The sequence below is a fragment of the Eleutherodactylus coqui genome, chromosome 11 (genome assembly GCF_035609145.1).
Source record: "Eleutherodactylus coqui strain aEleCoq1 chromosome 11, aEleCoq1.hap1, whole genome shotgun sequence".
NCBI lineage: Eukaryota > Metazoa > Chordata > Amphibia > Anura > Eleutherodactylidae > Eleutherodactylus > Eleutherodactylus coqui.
In genome coordinates, this window is record NC_089847.1 from 32090505 (window position 1) to 32111711 (window position 21207).

Below are 21207 nucleotides of genomic sequence, written 5' to 3' on the forward strand. Positions count from 1 at the left end.
CCACCTGCCTTAGCAAATCATTGATCAATGCATATAGACGCAGATTCATTTATGTATATATATATATATATATATATATATATATATATGAATCTGTGTGGTTCCTCTGTCCCCGGAGGATCACTCAACCCCTAGCAACCCCTTTTAAATGAGTTCTTTCTCGGCACAGTCTTCAATGCCAGTATTAGAAGACAGCAGTGAACTGAATGACTGAATCATTTGGGTCATCCAAAAATTAGATCAAAGAGACCCTTGCAGTCTATTGAAATGCAATTTCTTCCAAGTCCCATTGTGAAGACTGGAGGCTTGAAAGAACAGGGTCGTTGCAGTTTTATTGTTGTGAAGCTACTGCTAATGAAAGCCACAAAGAAAAGATAAGAGCTGCCAACTGTATAAAAGAAGCACCACTTCCACTTTAATTGCATTGAACAAAGCAAGCTGGAAAGAGGGGCATCCAAGTGACAAAAGTAATTGGTGTAAAAAGGATATTGAAGCCATTCAATCTTGGAGATATTGTTCAGACTGACAGTGTGATGGCTAAACTTGGCCTCCGCCGGGATAGTCTGCGGCACTGATCATTTTCCAAATGCTAAACAGACACTTTTAACTATTGATTCCCTAGCCCTGTCAGAAGGAAACCCACAGGCAGACTTCTGATGGAGGAAGAGTAACTTGCTACAAGGTGAGAACACAGGATGCTTTTAATTACACTCGTTCATCAGCATCCAAATTACCAGCAAAAGCTTAAACACATCACATCATCAGGTAATTAGCAGATCTGCTGCCGCCTGCGGAGGGGATTCCAGGAGTGTCAGGATTAAGTACCCTCAGATACCTGCTAACTGTGCAGACAAAACCCAGAGGAGAAAGGGGAAAATAACCGAGAAGTAGAAAAAATAACTAGTGATAAAACACGGTAGTATAAAGAGATCCCTCAATACTTTTAGTTATTTCTAACTGCTGGTTTCATCTAGGGGGACCATCATTGGGGAATGCAAGTAGCTGCTAAACACAGAACCCTTGTAGGTAGGATGGGTAGCACCAGGGTAGAGAGCTGATGGCCTGTCTGACCGCTCCTCGCTCCTCTGTCTGTCTGTAGTCAGTCAGTGCACTAGTATTACCTGTGAAAGAGTGCGAACTACAGTAGTACATATAAAGGAAGGTATTAAAGGAAAAAACTAACCCTTCTTAGAGGCTTTATGGTCCCAGAGAAGATAAAACTGGCAGACCCCAAAAAGTATTAAGAAGGAGTATTTTTATCTTCAGAGTATAGGTAGATATCCAGTGATCCTATACGACGCGTTTCTACCTCTACTTTGAAGATTAAATTACTCCTTAATACTTTTTGGAGGCTGACAGTTTTATCTTCTCTGGGACCACGGAGCCTGTAGGAAGAGGTTCGCTTTTCCCTTTAATTCCTTCCTTTAAATGTGCCTAAAATATACCATCCTTCCAAAGAATCCCTGCGAGCGTAAAGGAATTTTTTCTTCTCCTTTTTCTGATTTTCATTCCTTGGATTTTGGGGTTTCCTTGCTGCCCTCCGTGATCGCGAATGTCCTGCAGGAAGTGGGGATTTATATATCACGCTTACCGGGACAACGGCATTAGCGGGTAGGCCACCTCAGAGAGCCCCTTGCTTACACCATCACATGCATGCTGCTTTTATTGTTCTAATTTGAACAGTTCCTAAAGGAGCTGCCATATAGTTATACTGGAACCACAGTAGTATGTATTGTAATCACTGCTGAGATAAAATCTCAGCTGTGTCAGTAAGGGCTCCTTCACATGGGCACTGCGATTTCCGGACGGCCACATCATGTCCGCAGTGCAGACGAAAATCACGTGGCTGAGAGGCAGCCGTGACCGAGTCAGGGCTGCATCTCCCGTTCAGACGGCCCAGGTGTGGCGAGTTAATGCCGCATCCCAGGATACTGTTGGGCGGGGAGAGAGAGTTTAGCTCTGCTAAACTCCCTCCTCCTCTCCGCCCCTTGCCAGCTGACGGCAATGGTAGGGGGCGAGACGAGGCAGGAGCTAGTGTGCTAATTTCCTGCCCCGTCCTGCCCCTCCCTTTGCTGACAGCTGTCAAGGGACGGAGAGGGGGAGGGAGTTCAGCAGAGCCACTGATTAGCTCCCTCCAACCTCCCTTTCAGGCAGCTCTCATAGGCTCCCATAGGAGTCTATGGGACCAGCCGCCGTATTCCGACTGGGGTAAAAACGGTCGGCCGCAATGCGCACAATATGTGCTATCTTTTCCGGCGGGCCGTTTTTACGTACTGGAAAATCACCCATCTGAACTGCTGCATTGGAATCCAATGCATCAGTTGGTTGCGATTTTCGGTCCAGCGTTTTATCGCAGCAAAATTGCCGCAATAGAACGCTTGTGTGAATAAAACCTGAGCCAGAAAAACGGAGCTCGTAACTCACAGCCTGGTAATACCAGCGCTGCTGCTGCCTGACACACTGTTAGCAGACCACTGCAGCAGCCGCTCTCCTCAGTGCTCTCTGCCTCTACCCATGGGAGGTAAAAACTCGGTTCCTTCCTTTCTCCTCAGACACAGCTGAGATGTTATCTCTGCAGTGGCATCAATACATACTACTGATACTAGGGGTTACTACTGGAGGAGATCATTACTAGCAGGCGGAGGAACAAGGTAGGTGCTCATCTCTCTGTCCTGATGCTATCAATTCTAGCAGGATGAGCTCTGTGTTTAGCAGCCATTTTCATTCCCCAATAGTGGTCCCATCAACAAATCATGCAGCTAGAAATAACTAAAAGGTATTTAGGGATCTATTTATTCTACTAAATGAGTATTTTTTCACTATTTGTTTTTTATTTCTATTTCTCAGACAACCCATTGAGAGATCATTGGACATTCAACTCCCCCGCCCCCCAATTAAAAATCTATCACATAAAGTCTGGGCTACAAGAGCAATATCTGCCTCACAAGCACCATGCAAATCTATTTGTCAAGTCCTGCTCCACAGAACTCATCAGTAAAACATTTACCTTAAAGTGACCTTCCAGTTTCAGGACAAAAGCCTGTACCGAGATGGGAGGGGGATCACTTGATCATTTTCTTTGCAACCATGTGATTAGCCCTGGCCAATCAGAAAGCATGTATGATTCATTAGTAGTCTAACACTAGCAATGCACTGTAGGGATTAGGTAGCCTGAAGGAAAAAAAAATGCATCAGCCATATTGGAAGGCTGAAGGGGGGTCCTGGAACAGGTGGATCAGGAAGAACAACTGCACGTAATATACCCCCTTACCCCTTCTGTTCTGGGACAGAATGTCCCCTTGAAACTGGAGGATGGCTTTAACTTGCATTAAGTAGTTACTGAGAATTGAACTCTTTCCCATGCTTATATTGGGTGGCATTCTCTCTTAAACTCCAATCACCATCGCAACCATTGCATTACTTTGCAATCTCGTCATATTGTAACATACAGATGTTCCCTTTTATTTCCTTGGCTCGAGATATCCCAATATGACTGTCACAAAATGACCAACTTTCAGAAAAGAACATCTGCATTACTCTGTCGGACATAGAAGAAGTTTTCTTTCTTCAACTCTGTTCATCTCATGCCGGTCATCTCATCTTTTCAAGAGCCAAGGTACGAAAGAACACATCCGTAGGATCACGTATGTTGAAATCCAGAGTTGAGAAGCCACATATACAAATGGTTCTTTGCTGATCCCATCAAGTTAATCAAGTTCAGATAGATTTTTAACATACATGGGCAACTTAAAGGGGTTTCCCAGACACTTAACATTGATGACCGATCCTCAGGATCGGTCATCAAATAGTTGATTTGATGGGGGTCTGGCACTCGGGATCTATGACGATCACCTGATCCTCTGGGCTGGTGTCAGTGTGAATTAATGGGAACGATGCCTTCCATTACTTTTCTGACTCCTCGTTGCGGTTGGAGACAGAAGTGTAATAGAATACATTGTTCCCGTCAAACTCAATGGGAGTGAAGCATTCTATTACACTTCCAGCTGCAACCGTACGTCCGGCTTGGCTGCACGGAGAACAGGCCAGGTGATCAGATGATTGGCGGGGATCCTGAGGAGCTGACCCCCGCTGATCAACTATTGATGATGACCTATCCAGAGGACAGTAAATACCTGGAAAACCCTTTTAACTCTCTACTGCAGAGGATAGCAACTAAAAACTTTGTAGATAGTTGAAACCACTGTGTAAACCAGCTTTGTTGACCTTATTACAGAATACATTGGGCAGCGTTAACTTTTAATGGACTGAAAGGTATTTTATTGTCCCAAATTCCAGCCAAATTCCTATTTACTCATATACAAATGTGGAAGTGACTGTCATGATTGCTATTTTAGTGTAAACCATTAGCCTCATCCATCTAATTGCATTCATTGCTATTAGGGCAGCCGAGCATGGGTGTAAGTGCCACTGGCGTAACTATAGGGGATGCGGTTGCACCCGGGCCCAGGAGCCTTAGGGGGCCCATAAGGCCTCTCTTCTCCATATAGGGAGCCCAGTACTATGAATAAAGCATTATAGTTGGGGGCCCTGTTACAGGTTTTGCATTGGGGCCCAGGAGCGTCAAGTTTCTCTGGTAAGTGCATATACGTTCACAATACCGTGACTTATATGCGCTGTGCAGGGAGCATGATCGCAGGCTATTGCACCCGTATTGTCACTTTTGACTGTACTTTTTTGTGCTGCCGGGACTGCTCACATCGTCGTGGCCCCGGCAGTGCCATGTTTGAGTAGTAGACTTAGTAGACGGGCCTGCCAAATACATGTCTAGCAGGTGAAAAAACTATAGGACATGCTCTACTTTCCTGCACAGTTTCATAGCAAATGACCCCATAGAAGGAGAGGTGCACAAATGCGTAATACACTGCGCAAAAGAACACATCTGGACCTCAATAGGCTAAACAGCCCTTTAAATCAGTATGGGGGGGTGTTGTGCGCACATATGAACAGGCCCTGCATGCACAAAAAATTACATTAGAAAAAATGTAAAAATAAACTGCAATAACCAGGAAATATTAATACACTGAGTATTTACGCAACCTAAATATGCAATAAATCTCTTTGAGGGAGCCCTAACTCCAACAGTGAAATAAACTATTGTCTCAACTCATGGTAAGTGGCTATTGCCCTCTTACTCCTTGACAGCCCCAATGCCTTTCTAACCGTTTTTCTTCCTGTTCCAGGCCAAGTAAACAAAAAAAAGCTCTATTTGTTGATATGGAACTAAGATACAAAGAACAAAAGGAGCCAAGAAACAAAGTGTTTCTTTATAACCAAAGAAATGCATAAGGTGGAGGAACTTCTTCAAAAAGAAGTAAACAAGTAGCAATCCCATTACAATGGACTACTATTTTTGGTTCCACACCAATGCATGCCTGAGAGCCATGATGGTATCACACCTCAAGTCACTAAGACCATGGAATGTGGAATTGCCAATTTAGCAGTATGAGCACACCACATTCACAACTTTTGTTTTTTTCCTTTGAACACCCATTATTTCATGCCATACTGGAAAATATTGAGTTAATAGACAAAGTGCCTCAATCAGGTACCTCATTTCTTAGCCAGAGCATAAAAAGCCTACAAAGAGCAACTCTTGCTCTGGAGGATTCAGCACCTCCATGCATTACATGGACAGTCAATTCGGCTGCAAGTGGATGTGCCACACACTGATTTTCCTTTGGACTAAATCTGGAGGCAGCATCCTGCTTTTCACCCTTTCATCTCACCACTTGGGATCTGGTCTTTGCTGGTGGTTCCCAGGCTGTTCCTCACAGAAGTAGTCTCAGTTACGTGGCAGCTGGTACTATACAAGAGCAAGGAATGGTACCCGAGGGTGTGCGCATAGGCGTAACCAGGAGACTTGGGGTGGTTTTACAAGGGAGGACTGTTCTATTGCGCACATATATGCGCCTGTCAATCATCCCAAGTCTTATCACTTCTGTGCTTTCACACAAGAGTAATAGTCATACAGTGAATAAAGGTGGAGCGCTCCGGAGATCTCTTCTGGCCACCCACCTCCATATATGAATGACTGCCTGTTTACACTGAGCAAGAACTTGCTCACTAGTCACTTCGCTTCAGTGAGTGTCTACTGAGTGATTTCTCACAGAGCAATATGTCGGATCTCGTATTTACATGGGACAGCTATAGCCGAAAATCGCTCGTTAGAGCAATTTTTTGGCAATGGTTGTCCCATGTAAAGCCATTCTTAGCCAATGTCATAGCAGACAGCATAAACTTCAGCTTGATATACAACACGATAAATAGTCCAAGTTGGGGCAGACAACTGGCAAAGAGAGAATTCTAATAAACGTAGCCAAGGTCATAGATGAAGAAGTCAGAATAGCCAGGAACAAACAGGAGTCGGAAAACCAGGAGACCACACAAATACTGATCAGACAGGTGGAATCAAATTGCTTAGGCATCCACCTCTGTGAAAAAAATCACCCTCTTATCCAGATTAGATTTTCTGTGATGAATTTTCATTTCCGCCATGTATTATGTATGTCATCGTCTTTGAGAAGGCCACTGCTCCAGAAGACCACCTTCAATGCTATTTTGGGTGGCCATCTCAAAGACATTTCATTATAAACATATTTAACTGCATACATATATAGACCCTCCAGCTAATTTTTGGCTAGTGTAAGAAGGAATTTACCTAGACCGTCATTTTATATACCAGTTTTAATGCAACATGTGCTAAAATAAAATTTGTCAAAATTAAAAAAGGCGAACCTCAATACATTTGGCATATCTCCAGCAGTCCAAGTGCCAGAAAGTCACATTTTTCTGAGCCATGAGCTGTCATAGATTCGCACTATAATTTATGCCTGTTTTGTTGCCTCCGGTAGCTCCACCTCTTAGATTTAGCCCCATGCTGGAGTAAAGGCAAAAAGCTGCAATTTTTTGCGCACAAGTACAGCATTTGCAAAAATATTCAACTTTTTTTTGGATTACAATTCTGGCACATGGCCTTCTTTAAACCCCCACCTATGTTTCTAAACAGATTACAAAGAGACAGGGTCAGAGGAATGAGTTTGAAATCAAAGGACTTTATTTAATGCTCATTATGAGGCAAATTAGCCTTGGACGTAATGATAAAAAATAATCAATGAAGCTTTATAAATGTGAAATGTAAGGGGTTTAGACTATGGTTATTCTATCATTCTACAAAGTGAATTACCTGTAACTCACTTCATTTCTGTCCTATGACTTTCCTGTTTATTAGACAAGACATAAGTCTGTTACTCGGTAGCAATAGATAGGTAATGGATAGAGATGCTTGAGAGAGCAGTGGTATTTTTCGAGTAACTACTTACTCGTCCGAGCAAAAGCGGGGAGGGGGCGGCGAGGCAGAATGGGGGGGAGAGTGAGAGAGATTTCTTTCTCCCTTCCCCCAGCTCCACAGATTTATTCCATCTCCCTTATTTGCATATTACCCAGAGGAGCGTGCATGGCCATTTGAGTCTCCTCACTTAGTTTATAGTATTGCTCTCCCTAAGTAGAAAAGAGCGTTTCTGACCCCTGTCCCAGGCCTCTCACTAGCAAAAGCCAGACTCCTACTGTACACTGATGATGGGCAATAACCCGGAAACAGCTGTCTGTACATGGAGTCTGGCTTTGCTTTTGATTCCCAGTCATTGTAACAAGATTTGTATAAAAAATCCCACTTTGACTCGAAGGAATGCTGCCTTTCAATAGGTGGCACTGTAGAGGATTTATTCCATCTCCCTTAATTACGGTCATCTCTAGTAATGGCGCATTTGGCTATCCAAAAGTCAAAGGATAGGAAACAGTGCAGAGTCTTTAAAGGAGTCATCTATGACTGCAGCTCAGCCTCATTCATGTTAATACCAGATGCAACCTATGACTTGATGATTGGATACTTTAGCCAATCGATATATCGATAATCATACTGGCTCTCTGTCGGATAACACTAGCCTATTGAGTGCCATTGGGTTGCCATAAGTGAATGCATTCTACATGTTAAATATTAATTCCTTTTGGGTTGATTGACCATGACGCGTGACATGTATGGCCAACCAGTTGACCAGGATCCTCCAGTGAAGCCAGGCCCTCATAAAATAATGGATGTAGAATTTCTAATGCAATATATGAAACTGAATAAATATATGATATGTCCTTGTTCCATATACTGTAGTTGGATGATGAATGTCTCCTCTGTTGGGATCAAGACATTCAGATCCTCAGTTTCATGAATCTAGGAACATTACAGGTGCCATGAAAGTAGTCAAAGAAACCACAAAAGACAATGGCAAACAGCTCCCTGGGGACCAATGTAAATAACAGAGAAATGATAACTTAAGATGGCACTAACTGGGTGTATAGGTGAAACACCCAGTATAAGGGGTTCACCATAACACCAGATAATCCATGTAGGACTGGGTAATGTTGTTATAGCCTCCCATCACTTAGAAATATCCTTCATGGAGGGCGCCAGTATGTCCTATATGGCTATGCCAGCCACAGCACATATACAGTATATAAAGCAAAATATAAAACAGTGCTCAGGGGTCTGAACCATGTAATAGTAACTAGTAATGAGCTATATAAGCAGATCTTCAGTTACTTTGGTTGGGGGGTATAGAAGGCTCCTAGAACTCCCCCTATATCCAAGTTAGCCAAATAGAAAATAACTCGGCTTTCAAAATATTCACTTACCAAAAGACCTTTAAAAGAAAGATTTATTGGCAACACACTAGTAACACACCATGCAATGCATTTTGGGGGTACAGACATCTCCTCTTTTCTAAAGAGAATGTCTCCTGCTTGAGAAAGGACAAGATGCTCGTACCTCCAAAATGCATTGCATGATGTGTTACTAGTGTGTTGCCAATAAATCTTTCATTATGAGTCCTTTTTGTCAAGATTCGCCAGCTGCGAATGAGGATTGGAACTGGGAGTAACATCACGTCATCCTTACACCAGTATATGCTCACTGGACACCGACTGGGACACTTCTCTGCTGGTTTATGGACTCATTGGTTTACTGGGAGGTGGGGGGTGTCTCAGCCAGCCAATCAACCTTAGTTTTGTGTATATTTGTTCTGGCTCCTCCTCACAGAGGACACTGGTTATACTCTCTGTCTGAAGATGTTTCTGGTCATGTTGGGGGTTCCTGGTCCTGGTATTAGTTAAGATAAGTCTGCTGATTGTTCACTTCTTTATCTGAGGTGTTTGAGCATCTATTTCCCTGTACCTTTGTGGTTTCTTATTCTTTGAGTGTCCTTTACTTTACCACTGTTCCCTGTCACTATCTAGGTAAAGTTATGGTCACCGCAGGTTCCTGACATAGGGTTGCCCTTATCAGGGTGGCACCCCCTGGTAGGTAGGGTCTTCCCTCACCTTAAACTTTAGTTTCCACATCTGTTCTGTTTTGTGTTTCCATTTGCCATTTAGTGTTGTCTACATTTATACTGGCATGAATATCACACAACTGAAAGCAGCAGTGCAAAACCGAAAAATATAAAGGGAGCTCGCCTTTAGGGTCGCTGAGAGTCGTGAACAACTAAACGGCTAACAACAACAACATTTATACTGCCATGTTTGTGTATATAGTCATCCCTTTAGGACAAAACCAAATATGTTTGGGTCAGACATAACACTTTTGGTAACTGAACATTTTTGATGCAGAGTTACTTTGTATTTGGCTAACCTGGATCTAGGGAGAGTGCTGGGAGTCATAGGCACCCCACGGAAGTAAAGAAGTAATTATCGCTTATTATTACACAGTTCAGACTCCTGAGCAGTGTTGTTGTTGTTGTTGTTTTTTTTTTTTGCTTTATATAATGAAAGTACTCATGTCCTCATTTTCAGCAAATTTTTGGATATGAAATGGATGTGTGCTGCATCAAGAGCTGCTGTTTTAGTCATCCATGTTATATGTTGCAGTAAGGTAAAAGATAAAATCCCCTGGTGCAAGCACAGAGTCATGACTGACTACTGGGGTGACATCATATCATGACGTTTCCTTGGCAGACTATTTGTGAGCTGGTTTGCCATTGCCTTCCCCAGTCATCTTTTAATCTCCAAGCTGGGTACTTATTTTACCGACCTCAGAAGGATGAGTCAACCTTGAGCCGGCTACCTGAACCATCTGGGATTGAACCCGCAACCTTCAGGTCGTGAGCGGGAGCTTAGGACTGCATTGCTGCCGCCTTAACACTCTGCACCACACGAGGCTCATTGTGTTGCAGTACTGGCTATGAACTGGGAAACTGCACTTACTTTCAGCTAAAAGTTAAGAGTTGTTGCCAACTTTTCAATACAAGAAGTTAAAATTATTATTTGTCAATCATTCTCTTACGGCAGACTGAAGGTGTATGAAAATAACTTACCATGCCCACACATGTAGATAAAGCCACTGAGGAGTTCTCATAGTTTCTGATAAATCCCTGATAAAAACATGGCTCCACAGTCTGTTCCACATCTGTTAAGGATCCATCTTTACCAAGAACATTCAAAGCAAACTGGCTTGACAGCAGAGGAGAGGGCTGGAGCTCCAAGTGTAGTTCCTGTCCAAATGCTGAAAATCGGTAGTGCAAGGAAGTCTTTGAACTTCGTGTTGATCGCTTCTTCCTACTACTGTGCAAGATATCATGGGAGATGTAGGCTCCACTGGAGTCCACTTCCACTGGTGTAACAAAAACATAATCTGAAAGAAGTGAAAGAAAGATATGAGAAACATTTAAGGCTCATTCACTTTTTGTGTTCGGCAATTAGAAAGACGAATACAATCAAGTGTCCATGTACTTGGCATTGGTGCTTGCCGGCAAACTTTCATTTTACCAATGCAGCATTTACTCCATACTAGCCGTTACAGTTGGTCCAACTGGCCATACATGTTCACTATAAGTACAGGAGGAAAAAAGACTGGGCACCAATAGATGGGAAGAATTGTGGACCAGTAGTGGATCCCAACTATTAATGGGTGAACTTTTGAAAAGTTCAGTTCGGCCAACTTGCCAAACTTTTCCAAAAAGTTTAGTTCAGTCCAAATCAGTTCCAACCGAACTGGAAGTTCACCAAAGCCCATAAAACTAGTGTATAACACTGTCTAACAGCCATAAAAGCCCTGTATAGCATTGCTGTTCACTTGCTTAAATTAAAACCTTTACGGGGAGGAAGGAAAAATACTGTATAACTCAGACCAGTCTATAATGTAAAACATGTAACGGTGCTGCATCAACTAATACTACAGCTAATTGTATACAACAAAAGAAGCTCAGGCCATTCCGATGCTAGCGTTCCTTGAAATGCACATTTGGCAACTCAATCAAAACAACAGAGGTCAACAAGGGATTCTACCATTATGTTTTTGTACTTGCATAAAAAGAGGATTAGTCAAACTTAAAGAACGATTACAATAAGTCCTTAAAAAAAAAACATTTGTCACCACCAGGGGGTTCTCCTGATTACCCATTCGGCACAATACGAGTCAGCAAATAAATGATTTAAAGGGCCTGTTCTGTTCATGCTCTGCCTATCAAATATATTAGCCCCTCTCATAATAATACTCTGACACAGACGTTAACTACGACTGGTCAGAGAATGTTAATTGGCTGGTTACTATGCCAACTGCCTGATCCTTTCTTCCAACCTCATCTACAGATTCCACAAAGTATTCCCATCACTTGTCTGACATTGCCAACAGTTGTGAGACTTCTGTGCCACTGATGGTCATTACAAATCAAGATAGATATTACAATAACAGGTTGATTGGTCAGATGGAATGTATGGGTGTATTTAACATAATCCTCTGGGATGACCATACTCTAAGGGTTACCTATAAGGGTGGCCCATAAGCTACCATTGTTATGATAGATGAGGAAATTGGCTGAACTGGATGGGTGCATGTCATTTTTCAGCCTTGCAAACTATGTTAGTGTGTTACTATGACAAGCTAATGTATACGGGTACCACCCAAGTATTCCCCAAGGGCATATGTTGGAGGAAAGAAGGATCAGGCATGTAGGATTTCATCATATTCCATTCTTTATTCCCATGGAGATCATTCTTGTGCCAGAGATGTCTTTCATTGGTTTATTCTCCTACCCCTATTGAAATAAACATGCACACTCAGCTGAGCCAAGTGTGTATCTATATGAATAGGTTGAGAAGAATAGCTGCCAGGCAAACAAGCATATTGGGTCCATAGTTATGGCCAGTTTAAAGGGATTGTCCCACTTTTAGCTGTTTTGCTGTAGGAAGAAGACAGCTCCATACATAGACCAGTGTTTTATAGCTTTTATATGACATCGTGGGGGACATGCATGTTAAAAGAAAAGCATTTAAAAAAACGTAAAAAAGTGGTGTTTACATGTTGTTTGAGCAGAAAATTTTATGAAGTTGTGGTTACTTCAGAGGAGGTGAGGAATACAATATGTATATAGAGGAGCTTTAGATTCTCCTCAGACTGCATGTACCGATGTCCCTCTGCAGAATGTGCCACCCCTTCCACTCTCCTCACTTTTTACCCTTAATGTTAACGCCTCTTTATATTCACATTTAACCCCAGACTGGAGGTTGAAGACCCTTCTTAGCCTTAAAGGCATGCTCCATCCCTGCAGTCCATGGCCGCTTACTTATGTACTTTACAGTCTTTCGGTATACGTACATAAAGGTCAGTTAGATTCTCCTCAGTATATACACATAGAGGTGAGGTAGATTCTCCTCAGTATATACACATAGAGGAGCATTAGATTCTCCTCAGTATACAAATCATTTCCCTAGGCTTTATGGTTTCTGAAAAAAAGAACTATGTCATGTATCGCAGAATTCCTTCATTTTTCATGCTTAAAATTGAATATTGTAGTGGCAACCGCTTATCTTTATAGGTCCTAAATGGTCATGCCACATTTCATGTTTCTACAACATCAGGAAGTTGGAGAATTAGTGGCGAGCCAGTCAGTGAATCAGTCAGTCAGTGAGTCAGTGAGGGCTTTCGCCTTTATATATATTGATATACGTAATAAAGTAGACAAAAAAATGAAAGAAAATTTCTGAAGAAAGGTATTGTAGAAAATATCGCTATATGTCACATTAAAAAAAAGCAGCAAAAATATCTTTGGCAGTCCAAAAAAAATATGGAGCCATAAAATCACCACACCAATAGCTAAAACTTATCTGGCCTTCTAAAGGCCAGATAATAAAGGAATTGATGTCAGACTAACTGGCTGACCATCTAATGTGCATAAGACTGTCCTGACTTTCCCTCGATGGCAATTGCTAGACAAAGAAGGATCTGGCTGTTGGATGCCTGATCCCTTTGTTTTCGAGGGGAAGATAAGCCACCACAATAGGTTTCTGGCAGCAGCTTATATTCTCCTTTTCCCGTTGAGAAATATCTGCATGCTTGACTGAGCCAAGTGTGAATGTGCATGGGGATCAAGACGAATAGATGTCTAGCGAAAAGATATCTAAAGTGTATGGTGAGCTTGATTTTTAAGAGCATACAGTGTAGTGTCTATGGCATGAAGAATTAGTACTAGAGATGAGCGAGTATACTCGCTAAGGCACAATACTCGAGCGAGTAGTGCCTTAGCCGAGTATCTCCCCACTCGTCTCTAAAGATTCGGGGGCTGGCGGCGGGCAGGGAGCGGCGGGGGAGAGCGGGGAGAAACGCAGGGGAGATCTCTCTCTCCCTCTCCCCCCCCCCCCCCCCCCCCCCCCCCGCTCCCTGCCGCAACTCACCTGTCACCCGTGCCGGCCCCCAAATCTTTAGAGGCGAGCGGGGAGATACTCGGCTAAGGCACTACTTGCTCGAGTAATGTGCCTTAGCGAGTATACTCGCTCATCTCTAATTAGTACCATATGCCCAATGCTCCCATGGCCATCAGAAGGGAATGAGCCATATACTACTCGTTCCAAAAACTTCAACAATTTTGCAATAGAAAGTCATGACACTAATTTAAGCGTAGGTTCCTTTGGGCCAGAAAGCCAAGGCAAAAGTTCATTGTAGTCCGTAACCCTACTGGTAAGATAACACAGCCGAGTGCTGATCTTGGTTGGAGAATAGGTTGGGGGAAAGAGGTGTAGTTGAAGTACTGCTATCAAGAACTCAATGATAAATGTGCCACTGCTGTAGCGGTTTTGGTGCTTCTTCAGACCACCATGATTTTGTCCAGTTTTGCAGACATGAGGATCACAGACGCAAAACGGGACGAGACATAACGATTGATTTCAATGGTTTTGTTTTCACTATCTGGATTCCCGCACGTTAATACTACATGTAAGAAAGTTAGGGCAGGACCTGTCTTCCCGTTTTGTTTGTTTGTTTCAAACTCATGCGCACTAGTGCGATGTTTGAATAGTTCGAGGGAAAAAAATGGTTCATGGGCTAGCGGCACATGTCTTTGCACATGCGCCAATGTGTTTTTGCCCTTAGGCATCTGTCATGCGATCCGCAAATCATGTCACCGGGGCCAACGATTCGCCGAAAAATCTGCAGCTAGCAGCGTTCTCCTGAACTGCTCTGTGTAGTATTCAGCAGGTGGGGATTTAAAATCCCCGCCTGCTGAATGGGCTGCCTCTGATTGGTCACATCCCTCACCAATCAGAGGCAGCTCTCACTCACCCATTCATGAATTCATGAATGGGTGAGTGAGTGCTGCCTCTGATTGGCTGAGCACTGGGACCAATCAGAGGCAGCTCTCAGCTGTCATTCAATAGCTGAGAGCTGCCTCTAATTGGTCCCTGTGCTCAGCCAATATGTATTGGAACAACATGCAATTTGTTCACGCTTGTGAAAATCTCATGAACAGCGATGCAATGCGTTTTTCTTGCAAAATGTGTCACAATTGTAGAAAAAATGTAGGTTTACGAGTGCGATATCATTCCAAATATATAGGTCCACTATCACACAGTATTTATCCTTAAGGTTGTATTTACATGGGCCAGTGCGATATCAGTCGGAGAAACTCAGACCAATGAATGTCACACTTGCAAACCAGTGATTTTTCCTGCGATTGTGATGCATTTTGCGAAAAAAATGCATCACTGCACCTGCAATTTTCACGCGCATGTTATTTAAATAGAAAACTCGCCTTGCACTCACATGAAGCTCACATTTTCATACTAATTCAATGGGATTTTTTTTCTTCCCACAGGCGATTTCTGTTAGAACAGAATTGCCCAAAAATAGGACCTGCTGTGATTTTTCGATCTCAGACAATTAATACATTGGAATGAATGCGGGTTTTTTACGTGCGATTTCCATTCATGTCGCTATTAGAAGGAACTCGTGCCTGAAACTCGCCCGAATAATGACGGCCTAAGGTCTATTTTAGGATCCAAAGGGCGCAAAAGTCATCTGCATGAAATTCTGGCAGAAGGAAGTGCCAAGTAATAGAGCCCTTGGTTACATCACTGGCTGGCAAACAAAGCCATGTGGCAGTGCCCTCTGTGCCCATTCATGCAAAGTCCTATTTATTCCTATCTACTGTATAATTGGTGGGGTGAGTGGGGCAATCTTCAGTTCCCACAAAGTCTTCAGTTCCCACAATAACGACTACGGAGGATTTCCTCATATTTGTATAGCTGGCACAGGTGGTCTTTATTACCTCTATACAGTAATACAGTAGTATATATAGATGACTGAAATAAATGAATTGCAGAAGTTCCCAGACCGGGTCTGCAGGAAGTAACATCTGCGGGAGAAGGGAATTCCTTAGCAACATTGAAAGGCAATACTCTAGCAAGCACTAGACCTGTCATTAATTCATTATATCTCGGAGAGCAGGACTTTACAGCCCCACGGTCAGGCCTAGTCATTGAACTTGACAGTAAATTAATCCTGTCAGTCCGGGGCATGCATGAAAAACACTGAAAGGGTTACACGAGACAACATGTTCCTCCAGAGCAAAACTCGGTTTTGCTTTTTTAACTCTTTCTAACTTTTTCCCAATTACCCTTTAAATACATTTGTCTTTAACAGACAGTAGACAACAGGGGTGCAATAAAGGGATTTGTAGCAGCGGCTGCTTCAGTGTAGCAACCTAATAAAATGGATAGGAACAAATGAATTAAACTACTTTGATCTGCAATCTTATAATACAGAAACGATAACTATTTAGCACTTTACAAGAATCCCCCAAAATCAGAATTTAAGGGGACTGTGCCGAGTTAAAAAGTTATTGCCTATCCATGGGATAGGGGTAACTTTATGATCAGTCGGGGTTCAACCTCTGAGACCCGTACTTATCCCAAGATCCCAAAAGCGCTTGAACTGGATGAAGCAGAACGTTCCTGCGTGACCTCCACTTCATTCACTTGAGGAAGAGCCAGACCCCTGTTCTTGGGATCGGTGGGGGTCCCATTGGTTGGACCTCACTGATCATGTAGGTATGCCATATCCTGTGGACAACTTCTTTAAGATACCGAGAAGACCAACAAAAATAAACACTGGGGCATATTCACTGCTCAAACTCCCACCGAGCTCGAGAACAGGGGTCCAGTCGTTGCATAAATGAATGGAGCAGAGGTCGTGCTTCATTCATTCAATGACAACACCAAGTTGAAGTGCTTCGGCAATCTCTGTTGGCGCTGTCATTGAAGTGAATGGAGAATTAGTGCACCTCTGGGAACTCCACTCCCTACTCTTCGGATTGACCTACCCACATTCTCAAGACTGGTGGGGATCCCAGCAGCTGGACCTCCACCGATCATAGAGTTATCTCCTATGCTGTGGATAGGGGGTAATTTTATAACTTTGCACAACTTCTTTAATTTCAGATCCTGTTAGTGCGAAGTTAATAGAACTTGTTGTTATGTATTATAACTTAGCTGTAACATGAAATAACAAGGGAGGAATGAAGCATCATGTGTTGCACAACATCGAGTCTTAGGCCAGTCTCACACGAACGAGTCGGATTCCGCATGTGTCCGGCAACCCTGTGTACCTGATTTTCTCTATATTGCGGATGACCACGGATGTTTTTTAATATTTGTATTTTCCGCACTGTCGCTAGGCGATGACACAGGTACCCGCGGCCTATCCGTAATGTCAATTGCGGACAGGCTGCGGGTCGGATGGACTAGGCGATCGCCCAGGTACCCGCGGCCTATCCGCAATGTCAATTGCGGACGGGCTGTGGGTAAGATGCACTCCATCAGAGTCCACAGCAAAATAGAGCATCCTGCGATTTTTTTATCCGTTTGTGGAAGTCGCAATTTGTTTCCACAAGTGTGAAGGAAGAAGCGATTTTTATATACCTTCAATTCACGCAATTTGCTGGGTATCCTCTGTGTGGACGCCGACCGCGGTTTCTGGAGCAAAAATCCGTTTGTGTGCAGCTAGTCTTAGACTGTTTTAAGATGAGATGACTGTTGGGCACTCAAGTGCCCGACAGCTGTCCCAACAACTATATCGCTCCTATGCTTTTCACACAGAAGCAACAGGCGATCAGGGAATTGGGACGGAGCGCTCCAAAGATCTCTTCTGAACCCGAAAACAGGCAGTCGTTCATGCATGTACGACTGCCTGTTTATACTGAGCGAGATGTCGCTCACTAGTCGTTCTGTTTTGTTATACTGAGCAAGAAGTCGCTCAGGAGTTGAAACTGAACAACTGCAACTACTGAGCGACTTCTTGCTCGGTACCCAGTCGAATGCCATGTTTACAGAAGCCGACAATGGCTCATTTCAGCGATTATTGAGGCAATTATCAGCTCGTATAAAAGTACCCTTAGATAAGTTGCGCAACGAAAAGCTGTATACGATTGGCGTGAGACCAAAAAGCTCCCCAAAAAAGCAAGCATGTCACCAGAAAGTTGCATTTGCATGTGATTTACATACTAGTCCATGGTGGAAAACTCCCATGTGACTTGCCACCTGCGACCCAAAGTCCAACAGGTTTGGATTTCTTGCAACATACCCGCTGGGGTCACTGGAGGTCACGTGTTGAGACATGACCACATACACAATCATTAGTTGCGATGTCACAAAGTCACAATGCGATATCGCACTAGTCTAAGGCCCCCATTCACGGCCAAGGCTAGCGATATTCTGCCACGGAGGAGGAGGGGGAGAACTGACTGTTCTCCAAGATGAGCCTATCTGACAGATAGGCTCGCCACAGAGAATCGCGGCAATCGCAGCATGCCACGATATAAATCCCGCGAGTGGAGAATTCTCCACTCATGGACGCCAGCACTGCACTTTCCATAGTAATGTTATGGAAAGCTTTACAGAGCGTGATCCGCGGGCGATTTATCGCAAGCGGATCTTCGCCTCTGGACAGGCAGTCTAATGATAATTTCTAAATATTTGTAAACATTAAAAATAAACAAACGATAATTAAATAAATAGAGATTTTATATATACATAGACTGGCAGGCCGAATGCCCACAGACTGATAATCGCTGCAGGATTCGCGGTCAGACCCCCGCCGCGAATCCCGCAGCAATAGCCATCCAGACATGCTATGTTAACAGATTCTCCCCCGCCCACGAGCGGAAATCAAATGTGATCTTCCACTCGCGGGGGAGAATTGCAGCATATTCTGTTTATCACAGAAAATTGCGCGGACAGCTTCTATTGCAGTCAATGGAAGCTGTCCATCCCGCAATACTCCGTGCTGTGAGATAGATAGATAGATAGATAGATAGATAGATAGATAGATAGATATTAGATAGATAGATATATAGTTATGAGGTAGATATAGATAGATAGATAGATAGATAGATAGATAGATAGATAGATAGATAGATAGATAGATAGATAGATAGATAGATAGATAGGAGATAGATAGATAGATAGATAGATAGATAGATAGATAGATATGAGATAGATAGATAGATATGAGATAGATAGATAGATAGATAGATAGATAGATAGATAGATAGATAGATAGATATGGTATAGATAGATAGATAGATAGATAGATAGATAGATAGATAGATAGATAGATAGATATGGTATAGATAGATAGATAGATAGATAGATAGATAGATAGATAGATAGATAATAGATAGATATGATATAGATAGATAGATATGAGATAGATAGATAGATATGAGATAGATAGATAGATAGATAGATAGATAGATAGATAGATAGATAATAGATAGATATGATATAGATAGATAGATATGAGATAGATAGATAGATAGATATGAGATAGATAGATAGATATGAGATAGATAGATAGATAGATAGATAGATAGATAGATAGATAGATAGATAGATAGATAGATAGATAGATAGATATACAGATATATATTTGATAGATAGATAGATAGATAGATAGATAGATAGATAGATAGATAGATAGATAGATATGAGATAGATAGATAGATATGAGATAGATAGATAGATAGATAGATAATAGATAGATATGATATAGATAGATAGATAGATAGATAGATAGATAGATAGATAGATAGATAGATAGATAATAGATAGATATGATATAGATAGATAGATAGATAGATAGATAGATAATAGATAGACAGATGATAGATAGATAGATAGATAGATAGATAGATAGATATGATATAGATAGATAGATATGAGATAGATAGATAGATATGAGATAGATAGATAGATAGATAATAGATAGATATGATATAGATAGATAGATAGATAATAGATAGATATGATATAGATAGATAGATAGATAGATAGATAGATAGATAGATAGATAGATATGATATAGATAGATAGATAGATAGATAGATAGATAGATAGATAGATATGAGATAGATAGATAGATAGATATGAGATAGATAGATAGATAGATAGATAGATAGATAGATAGATAGATAGATAGATAGATATGAGGTAGATATTAGATATAGATAGATAGATTGATATATAGATATGAGATAGATAAATAGATATGAGGTAGATAGATAGATAGATAGATAGATAGATAGATAGATAGATAGATAGGGATAGATAGATAGATAAATAGATGTGGGATAGATAGATAGATAGATAGATATGAGATAGATAGATAGATAGATAGATTTTTTTCCATTTAACTCTTTGTTGCTACATCATTCTTGCATTGTGATAATTCAGACTTAAGACAGTGTAATAGATTTACCTAGAGTTGTATGGCAACCAATATACCTTGCTGAATCTAACATATTTAACTCTGCTACATCGGAACATATACATTAAATGTGAATAATACAAGTAAAACAGGCAATAATAACATTTCCCAAAGTAGAATCCTATGCACTATTGGCTGATACAAACCTTGATTAATTCCTGGAAATCCGTTGTCACTAGCTAAGGAGGCAGCGAACGACACACATAGGCAGTAGAGTTGAAGAGTCTGAAAGACAAAAACAGATGATATAAGTGACAGATGGAAGGATTCTAGCTTGCTTAAATATTTGGATCACAAAAATAAGTGAACCTGCCTTGTCCAAGCTTCCAAACCACAGGATTGTCAAGAAAGGCATAGAAGTGCATTTCAGGATGGTGACAGGTAATGTCCACAGGAAGAGTACAAAATAATCCATCTTCTGCACAGCATGCAAGTCTGTATCTGCTCCAAGAAGCATGCAGAGCAATAGACAGGATGTTCTCATCATCTTGAAGTAGGTGGCATTGTTGCATCCAGGACATGTAAGGTGCCTCTGCTTGCAAATGTTCTCAAGTAGTGGAAGGAAGACTCAATGATTGCACTGATCATCTTAACCCTAGACTCAGCTTCATGCAGCAGCATTCCCAATAATACAATGCACTCTAAACCCAGCATAGGATTTCTTCTCCTGCCCCCTCCCTGGTTCACGCCTCCTTGTGTCACTCAAGTACATTCCATGACATTTTGAAGATACTGAAGGTTTAACTTGTGTTCTCTCAACTTTGTTTCACATAAGAAAACTTTTTTTTTATTTTCTGCTGATTGCAAAGCCTGCTATAGTAAATTTTATTGACTTGGGAGAAGTTAACAAAACACTTCTGACGCGATCGGTGAAGGATTGTATACACATTTTTTTATATTAAAAAATTCCCAAAATTTCCAAAGCAGAATCAGAATGCAAAAATGTGCATTTAGGTGTTTGTTCACATTGGCGTCATTCATTTTTAAGAGTTTAAGGGGGTTTTTGCCTGTTAGAGTAATTTGCACCTCTATTCTTGCTATTAAAAATAACAGAATTAGTGTTGAGCGAACCAAACTTCACTAAAAGTGCGGTTTGGCATGAACCTGAG

The 21207-nt window shown here is 41.8% G+C and overlaps 1 protein-coding gene across 1 annotated transcript in view; it reads right to left on the reverse strand.

The window, feature by feature from the left end:
* The window catches only part of ADAMTS18 (ADAM metallopeptidase with thrombospondin type 1 motif 18), a 91746-nt gene extending 70996 nt beyond the window's left edge, over window positions 1–20750 (reverse strand). Inside the window, exons 1-3 of the mRNA XM_066583601.1 lie at window positions 20412–20750; window positions 20245–20323; window positions 10380–10696 (exon numbers count right to left, since the gene is read on the reverse strand). Of these exons, the coding sequence (XP_066439698.1) occupies window positions 10380–10696; window positions 20245–20323; window positions 20412–20585 (570 nt within the window). The 5' untranslated portion in view covers window positions 20586–20750. The remainder of the gene's footprint in view (window positions 1–10379; window positions 10697–20244; window positions 20324–20411) is intronic.
* Window positions 20751–21207: the final 457 nt, after the last annotated feature.